The sequence below is a fragment of the Spinacia oleracea genome, chromosome 5 (genome assembly GCF_020520425.1).
Source record: "Spinacia oleracea cultivar Varoflay chromosome 5, BTI_SOV_V1, whole genome shotgun sequence".
Lineage (NCBI taxonomy): Eukaryota > Viridiplantae > Streptophyta > Magnoliopsida > Caryophyllales > Amaranthaceae > Spinacia > Spinacia oleracea.
Genome location: NC_079491.1, coordinates 34,344,135 through 34,354,083, shown reverse-complemented (window position 1 = coordinate 34,354,083; position 9,949 = coordinate 34,344,135). Strand labels below are relative to the sequence as shown.

Genomic DNA, 9,949 nt, shown 5'->3' with positions numbered 1-9,949 from the left:
GAACAATGATTTTCTCCTTTTCGATCATTTTCCACTCACGTCTAATCATGTTAGTTTTGATAATTATCAACAAGTAGAAAAGGGTTTTATTATTAAAAGTTATGAAAACTTAAACCTCAAAACAACGATCGGGATTGGATCATTTCCTAGAAACTGAATGGAATACGAGTGGTGGAGTACCCACTTTCTTCTGCAACTACAATAGACAGAGAATAGAAGTTTTCACTGAAGATCTTGGAACGGAAAAGAGTTAACAAAGATGTATCACCTTTGAGCGTTGCGTATCTACTATTCATATGGTAAATTTAACATAGGGAATAAAATACACTTATATAAAACCTTTGAGGTTAATTACTTATAGAATTATGTGTAACGTTTGTATCCATTTCTTTATAAAAACCCTGTGCATAAGCACGATCATTGACCACCAGTATTTATTCAACAAGAAAAAGTTAATGGAAAGAACAATGTCATAGTGATCCAGAGATTCAACTTTAGCACTAAATTTTATCCATTAGCTGCCAATCTTGGTACACTCTTTCAACTTTCTTTATTATTTTTTCACCTATTCATTTATTATTTTTTCAGCTATTCATTTATAGTGCGAACATATATTTTTCCCTCCTCTCCTCTCCAAAACAGAACAAAACCCAAAAATTCATGTTAAAACAGAAGAGACAAATTCAAAGCTTGCAATCTATTCAAAGATTCTACTTTCTACTAGCTAAAAAACAGTATTCAGATCTGGACAAATAATTAATTCATGAGATAATGCCCTTGAAAAATAAACAATAATGAATTACACAAAAAAGTAATAAAAAATAATAAATTCAAAAACAAAAAGATCCTACACATTTTCTTTCCTTTTGCTCAAGTTGACAAAAAAGTTACAAAATTGGTTTTTGTAGTTAACAACTGTAAATAATAGGGAGTAGTCTATAGTTGTATAGTCTATACTCTGTAGTAGTAATGAAGTTGTATTTGTATCTAACCTTCTTGAGCATTGTCACGCGGCTCGTGCCAACAAAGCAAGATAGCAACACATCGACGAAGAATGTAGAATTTAGTCTTTTGCTTCTTCACTACATTACTGCATTTCTTCCCGAATGACTTGTTGCTGCTACTGTTACTGTTGTTGTTGTTGCTGTTGCTGTTGCTGTTGCTGTTGCTGCTTTCAGCTGCTTCGTTCTCCACCATTCTGTTTTTCAACCAAAAACAGAACTATTTATATAAGCTGAGAGAATCTTTAATGATGGGGATTTTTTTAGTTTCTCTCTATATATATAGTTAAAATATTAGAACCACTATTTTTACTTTTTAGTGGAACAAGAGAAAAATAAGTGGCGAAGAAATGACAAGAAACAATATGAGCTGAGAACTGATAGGAGGCACTGTAGGGTCAAATGATGTGCTCAGTCTACATATATTTGGGTACGAGTGTCCACTATGTCATTTTCGTTTCTTATCTATAACATCAACAAAATATTATATCGAGGTAGGGTGTAACAGTGGCGGTGTTATAATTTCTTGATTAAGGGTTCGAAATTTTCAGACAAATATAATAAAATTAAACATCATTAACCAAAAATCCAAATTACAACTAATAATCGATGATGCACATGTGCTATTATAATAATAATAAAAGAAATCTATATAATTAAAGCAAAATGATGGTTAATGAGAGGTGAGTAAACCCTCAATACTCACTTCTCACGAGTAAACTATACTGGAGGTCCCTAAACTTTGGCAAAAGGAGCAGTTTAGTCCCTCAAGTTTCAAAAGGAGCATTTTAGTCCCTGCGTTTGGATGGAAACCGCTGCTTTTTGTTTTCTGTTACTAACGTCTGTTAAAATGAATTAAAAATAAAGGAAAATTAATATAAAAGGTAGAAAGTGACAAATAACAGTTACTTTTACCCATAAACATTTAAAAAATAAAGGCAAAATTCATATTTTCTAAAAACTAGCGGTTTAAGCTCTAAAAAACAGCGTATTTAACAGGATATTTACACAAATTAATTAACACTTTCAGAAAAATTAATTAACACAAAATAGATCTTTGCAATTTCATAACATGGTCAATCAAAATATCCCCTTGATCTCTCTTGATTAGATATTTATATGATTTCATTGGACCAAATAAATGATTATGTTTGAGTAGTTACAAATTTCTTGGGATTATGTGTTCCCTCTTACTTACCTTGCAAATCGTAGATATTGTGCAAAAAGCAAACTTAAAACCCAAAACCTCAATCGAATTCATCCGCTCAATTGATCATTAACCAAATTAAATAATGGCGTGAATAAAAAGTAAAAATAAAATTAAAGGGCAACAATCAACCTATAATGTAACAGTAATTTACCAAAATCATACAAAAATTAAACAATGGAGAAGGGATTACTTGGAAAAATTAGTCGAAATTCTGAAAAGGGTCAGCTCTCTTTCTCCGAGTTTTAAAGACGAGCCAAAGATTAGTGAAAATGTGAAATTACAGGGGAAAAATCGAAACCAACCCAGAATCTCTTCAATTGAAACCAACCCAGAATAAATAAGAAAAAAATCGAAACCAACCCAAAATAAATAAAATACAGGGGAACAAAAAAAGGGGGAAATCAGTGAAAATGTAAAATTACAATGGAATTGTTGGAGAAATCCAAGAATTAAGAAGGAGAAGAGATTGTAGAAAATCCATAATAAAAGAGGAGAGAGAAAGAGAGAGAAAAAGGTAGAAGAAGAACTAGTGGTAGTAGCAGACATCTAGGAGAAGAGAATTTGAAACTTTAGAGTTGTAGAAGAACGACAATTAGCTGAAGTTGATGGCGATAATTGCTGAAAATTTAGAGTAAATTTGCTTGGGTTACACACTAAATTCAATTTGATTAGGAAGAGTTGTGGAAGAACCTAGAAAAGGGGAAGATAAAGGGTGAAACGTGTAAATGGAGAAAAAGCCATATGAAAAAACTAAGTAAGTTGAAAAAGCTAAGTCATAATCAAAATCAGCTGTTTTCATTTATTTATACACGTGTAAATTAATTTTCCTTTTCTTTAAAGAGGTTTTATTATTATTTTATTGAACTTAACGGAAAATGAAACGGAGTTAACAAAAGTAGCTGATTCCATCCATTTTGAGGGACTAAAATGCTCCTTTCGAAACTTGAGGGACTTAACTGCTCCTTTTGCCAAAGTTTAGGGACCTTCAGTACAGTTTACTCCACTTCTCACCTATGCTACATCAATTGCCACATCATACCCACTTAAAAGCTAAGTAATCAATGCACAATTTCAATCAAGCACCAAACAAGCAAGAAAAATAAAGGAGAATTCAAACTAGGAATAAAAGGAAATATAACCATTTTAAAAAAAAAGAAATAGCAAATTTTGTATTAAATGAATGGAACATATTTTTGAGGGAAAAATGAATGGAATATAAACACAAATAAACAGGGAAACTAAAATTGGAAAAAAAAAAAAAAAACCAGGTTGTATATCTTTAGCATGAAAATTTGAATAACATAAATATAATGACGGGCTATTTCAAAATAAATCTTCAAAAATTATGAAATAAATTGAAAAATAATTTTAATCAATCTAGCAAATTTAGAAAACGTCATTTTTTAGTTTTGCATTTGATGTATACTCCCTCTGTATTTATTTAAGAGATACACTTGTCTTTTCCGGCCGTATTTATTTAAGAGATACACTTGCCATTTTTAGTAACTTATCAACCCCACCATCTAATTAAATAATCTATCTACACCCCCATCCCCAAAAATGACATGGTTTCCACTTGTTTTACTTATTAAAAGCATCAAGGTCTGACCCAAATTGAGCAAAGGCGGCCACCCCACTTGTTTTATTAATTTATTTCATTCAATTCTTTTTCTTAATACGCGTGCCCGACCAAGTGTATCTCTTAAATAAATACGGAGGGAGTATTTAATCAATTTAATAAAAAAGGCAGATACTTTAGTCAAATGGTTAAACCATTCGAGCTATAAATATGTTTCAGATAATTATTATAATAAATTGAAATTTGGTGAGAAAGCTGGGATATTGGAGGTACTTGATGAAGTTGAAGATATACCACGATACAATTTCAGGTTTAAAGACTTTGATAGCGTGCCACATTACTTTAACAAGAAAAAATCTACCACACATTGGTATTTACTTCTTTTTGAATTCAAATAAGATTATAGTTTAAACCCTTCTAATACTATAGGTAATTGATTGGATTAGCATCAAATTAATAAAAAAGACATGTCTACAATGTGGAGCCTACTTTATAAAATTAAAAAATTGTGTTGTGTTAATCCTCTAAAGATGTCTAACAGAGACAATAAATTCATTAAGTTCGTGTATTTGCATATGATTTAGTCTAATTCGACTAATTCCTAATCACTAACCGGTGAACGAGTTGTCAGATATTGGGTTCCATATTTATTAATTTGGAAAATTACGAGCAGGCCATTTAGTTAGTTTTGATAATATAGATGTGATGCATTAGTACGAGCAATTATTATGATATTGTTGAGAATACTACTAATGAACATTTTATTACAACATTACAAATAAAAATGACAATTTCTCCCTCGCTGAGAGACTTTCTCCCCAAGTTTTCTCTCGGTGCATGTTAGCTTAACGTGCACCGTAGCCATGGCAAGGAAATCTGGCTCGAAATCTCAAAGCAGCAAGCATGGAAATGGCAAAGGCAAACCTCGAGGTCCATCATCAGATTCACAAGCTTTGAAAACACGCAGTATTGAGGAGGTTATGGGGGTAGAGGCACTGGATTTTGGGCTCGAAAATGAAATTTTCACGCCAAAATCAGGTTTGCAGCATCTTCAAACTCGATCAGAAGTGAGGCATTCTTTTAATGAGTTTATGGAGGTGATTCATGGCTCAGCAAATCAGATGAAACAAGGTACTGCTCGATCTAATATGGAAGTGGGTACGATTTCAATTCCTATATTGCAGCAATTTGATGAGGTTGCTGCTACTGATAATGCACCTATTTTTGATAATAATGTTGAAATACCTATGAAATTGAATCCAGAACAGATTTTTTCTGATAATGTTGATGTTAGTGAAATTCATAGTGATGATAGTAACCCTGTTGAAATTGGTTTTGATGATATTCAAGAGGAGATTGAATTTTGGAGTTCTACTGTGGTGTGTTACATTGTGGGGGCTAATCCTCCTATCAATGTCATGGAGGGATTCATTCGAAGGATTTGGAAACAGTTGAATGTTGATAAGGTTGTCATGGTGAGAAAGGGGGTTTTTCTGGTGAGATTTCTTACTATGGACTCGAGAGATAAGGTGTTGAGAGGACACTATTTCTTTGATAGTAAGCCTCTTATTCTGAAACCTTGGAACTCTGATATGAACATGGATACACCAGAACTTCAATCTATGCCAATTTGGGTGCAATTGAAGCTAAACTTCAAGTATTGGGGGGGAAAAGGCTTTGTTTAAGATTGTAGCACAGTTAGGCAAGCCACTAAGGAGGGATCAGGCCACAATCAGTAGAGATAAACTTCAGTTTGCTATAGTCATGGTGGATGTACCATTGTCTCAAGAGTTGCCTGATTTTATTTCTTTCAGAGATGAGAATGGCATGATGGTGAGAGTTCCCATATTTTATTAATGGAGGCCAACAATTTGCACTAAATGCAAGATGTTTGGTCACCCCACAGACTGAATGCAGACAAGGTCAGAAGAAGATCTGGATTAGGAAAGCTCAACCATCTGTTTCAATTCCAGTTCAATCAACTGAGCAGGGTGAACATGTGGTTAGTCCTATTGTGGATCAAGAAGGTTTTCAAAGATCTTTGAGACCAATTAGAGTGAGAGTTGGTCTAGAAACTCCAGTTAGAACTTCTAATACTTTTTAGATATTGGAGGCCTCTTTGGTTGATAAGGAGGAACTGGTAGGAGAACAGTATAAAGGGGATGAACAAAGGATAGTGATGCCTGGAGGAGGGAACTCTTCCAACTCTAATGGATAGAGTGTTAGCTTGGAATGTCAGGGGCCTAAACTCAATTCAAAAACAGAATGAGGTGAATCACTTTATTCAGAAGTATGCAGTGGGTTTGGTGGGGCTCCTGGAACATAAGGTAAAGCTCTTTAATCTAGGGAAGCTTTATCAGAAAGTTTTTGTAAATTGGTGCTTTACTAGCAACTCTAGCTACCACTCTGGTGGTAGGATAGTTGTAGCCTGGAAGGCTGGTTGCTTCACAGTTAACATTGTTGCTGCATCCAGTCAGTTTGTTCATTGCCATGTTACTCCTGTAAGTGGTAGGAAACCCTTTTATTGCACTTTTGTTTATGCTTTTAATGATGCTGGTATGAGACAAGATCTATGGAGGGATTTGTTGTTGCTTAACACTCAAGAACCCTGGATTGTGTGTGGGGATTTCAACTGTGTTATGGCATTAGATGAAAGAATTGGAGCTCCTGTCAGACATAGAGATGTTGTGGATGTGAGCAATTGTATGCATGCTTGTGGTATGGAGGACATTAAGTGTGTGGGTAATCTTTTCACCTGGAACAAAAAGCAACAAGGTAACAACAAGGTTTTTTCAAAAATTGATAGATTTATGGCTAATCAAGCTTGGCAAACTTGCTTTCCTGTTGCTGAAGTGTGTTTTATGCCAGAAGGGCTTTTTGATCACTCTCCTGGTCTTCTTTCTGTGTTTCCCAGAGATGATGGAGGGAAGAAACCATTTAAGTATTTTACTATGTGGAAGTCTTCAAATGTGTTTTCTGATATTGTTCAGCAGGCTTGGAATACTCAGTTTATTGGCACTAAAATGTTCATTTTGATTAATAAACTGAAAAGAGTTAAACTGGCTCTTAAAGAGTTGAATAAAGTAGGTTTTACAGGTATTCAAGCAGCAGATTTGAGAGCTTATCAGACTATGGTGAGTGCACAAACTGCAATGCATAATAATCCTTCTGATAAAAGTTTTGCAGATGCAGAGTTGATTGCAATTCAGGATTATAAGGAGAAACATAATGCTTATTTGGCTTTCCTCAGTCAGAAAGCAAAATTGTCTTGGCTTAAAGATGGAGATGAGAATACTTCTCTTTTTCATCAGAGTATCAAGACTAGAAAGGTACAGAACCAAGTGTATAGCATTTATGATATGCAAGGAGAATGGAAAGATACAGCTGATGGGGTGTCCCAAGCTTTTTTGGATTATTATAAAGTGCTCCTAGGTAGTACTTCTGATAATAGAACACCAGTAAACAAGGAGGTGGTGCAGCAGGGGCCATTCTATTTGGATCATCATAAAGCTATACTCAATGCTCCTTATACAGCAAATGAAGTTAAGAAGGCTCTTTTCTCCATTCCAGGTATTAAAGCTCCTGGTCCAGATGGTTTTGGCTCTTATTTTTACAAAGATGCTTTGCATATTGTTGGGGATGAAGTCATTGCAGCCATTCTTGATATGTTACAGCAAGGAAGAATCTTGAAGGAGGTGAACCACACTGTGATTACTCTTATTCCCAAGACTAAATGTCCAAAGGATGTGAGTGAGTTCAGGCCAATTTCTTGCTGCAACACCATTTATAAGTGCATAACAAAAGTTTTGTGTGGGAGATTAAGACAAGTTCTTCATGATCTCATCATGGAAAATCAAGGAGGTTTTGTTCATGGGAGATACATAGTTCATAATATTATGGTTGTGCAAGATTTAGTCAAGCATTATGGGAGGAAAGGGGTTAAGCCTAGCTGCCTTATGAAGATTGATCTTCAAAAAGCCTATGATACTGTTGATTGTAAGTTCTTACAGGAGATGCTGGTTCTTTTGGACTTCCCAAAGCAATTTCTTGATATGGTTATGCAATGTGTTACTATTCCCATGTTTTCTTTGATGCTGAATGGTTCTATGCATGGGTTCTTTAAATCCAAGAGAGGATTGAGGCAAGGAGACCCTATCTCTCCTCTGTTATTTGTCATTTGCATGGAATATTTGTCTAGAATTCTGAATAGAGTGAGCTCTATGCATCAGTTCCAGTTTCATCCAAGGTGTAAGGGGATTGGTCTTACTCACTTATGTTTTGCTGATGATTTGATTATCTGTAGCAAGGGAGATTATCAGTCTATTTACTTGTTGCTTCAAGCTTTCAAGTTGTTTTCTAATACTTCTGGCTTAAAGGCAAATCAGCAAAAATCTTCTATCTACTGTCATGGCATGCATGAATCTGATATTCAGAGGGTAGTAGATGTTTCTGGTTTTTCTAGAAGTATGTTGCCATTCAAATATTTGGGGGTCCCTATATGCTCTAAGAAGATCTTTGTGGCTCAGTGTGCTCATTTGGTGGATAAGATGATCACTAGGATAAAAATTTGGAGTTCTAGGAATTTATCCTATACAGCAAGAATGCAGCTTGTTAATTCAGTTTTACTAAGTTTGCACATGTATTGGGCACAAATTTATGTGCTTCCAAAAGGTGTTCTTCAAGATATAGTGAAGATCTGCAGAGCCTTCCTATGGAGTGGCCATGCTTTCAGTCATAAACCAAGCAACATAGCTTGGGATAAAGTCTGTAGTGACAAGCACACTGGGGGGTTGGGGTTTAGAGATGTTCAGAAGTGGAATATTGCCTTTATGGGGAAATATGTTTGGGCTTTAGTCAAGAAGCAGGATAATGTGTGGATTAGGTGGATTAATTCAGTCTACTTAAAGGATGGGGATTGGTGGGAGTATCAGCCTGGTTCTACTGCTAGCTGGTACTGGAAGCAAGTGTGCAATACAAAGGAGCAGCTCAAACAGTTTTTTACTTGTGTAGATTTTGAGAACATGCCTCATTATTCAGTGAAACAAGTGTATGAGAAACTCCTAGGGGACAAGCCAAGGGTGCATTGGGACAAAATGGTTTGGAATAGGCTGAATATTCCAAAACATAGATTCATTTGTTGGTTGGCTGTTCAATCAAAGCTTCAGACTACAGACAAACTAGCAAAGATAGGCATTAGTCAATCTGCTAGTTGCTTGATTTGTGGCTTGGATGATGAGACTCATCAGCATCTCTTCTTTCAGTGCCAGTATAGTAAGCAAATTATTATAGCAGTACATCAGTGGATAGGTTTCTCTATTCATGGCAATTTGGTTCAGTTAGTCAGAAAAGCTGGACAAAGTAAAGCTTCAAAGTTCAGGAAGCAGGTGTATTTTGCAGCTGTTGGTGCTGCTGTCTACCTGATCTGGAGGTGTAGAAACACAAGTTTTTGGGATAATTCCATTCCCACTGTCAGTCAGAGTATGAAGGATTTGAAGCAAATGGTCAAGAGCAGAATTCAGGTTGTTCTGCCAAAACATGTAAGCAAGAGAGATAGTGAATGGTTCACAAATTTGTAATAGCCTTTTAGGCATTCTGGTTGTGTTTTGGAGCTTGTTTAGCTTTGTATTTTCTGATTTCAAGGGCATAGAGTCCAACCTAGTTGGTTTGTATGACTTGGAATTGGCTTAAGGTGTAATTGTTTGATCCAATTAATATATTTCTCTCTTGCTTAGCAAAAAAAAAAAATGAACATTTTATTATTGCCACACAGTAAACATTATAGTTAACATTGTCAATTAATATATTTGTTATACCGAGTACTTATACGTACCCGTGCAATAGCACTGGCACATACTAGTTATAATTAAACAAGGCGAGGGTGTTTAAGTTTAAAGCCTTCATCTCATACGAAGTATCAACCTATTCAAAATCATAAGTTTCAGTAAAGCAACAAATGAATTATAACTCTATACTGTAATCTTACATTTTATTGTTCAAATAATTAACATTTATTCAATTGAATAAATTTCTAATTACTAACAAATTTGCAAAAAGTAATTACAAATTAACAAGCAAAAAAAGTAGTGGAGAGATTATACGTTTTGGTTTTTTAAAAAGTTTTTTTTTTAAAAAAGAGAAGAAATGGATAACCGAACAAGA

The 9,949-nt window shown here is 34.8% G+C and overlaps 1 protein-coding gene across 1 annotated transcript; it reads right to left on the bottom strand.

Moving 5' to 3' along the window:
* Nucleotides 1–694: 694 nt before the first annotated feature.
* Nucleotides 695–1,389, bottom strand: LOC110802156 (small polypeptide DEVIL 16-like). Its single transcript, XM_022007587.2, has one exon. It carries the CDS (start codon nt 1,195–1,197, stop codon nt 988–990), a length of 210 nt encoding a protein of 69 aa, XP_021863279.2. The 5' UTR covers nt 1,198–1,389; the 3' UTR covers nt 695–987.
* Nucleotides 1,390–9,949: the final 8,560 nt, after the last annotated feature.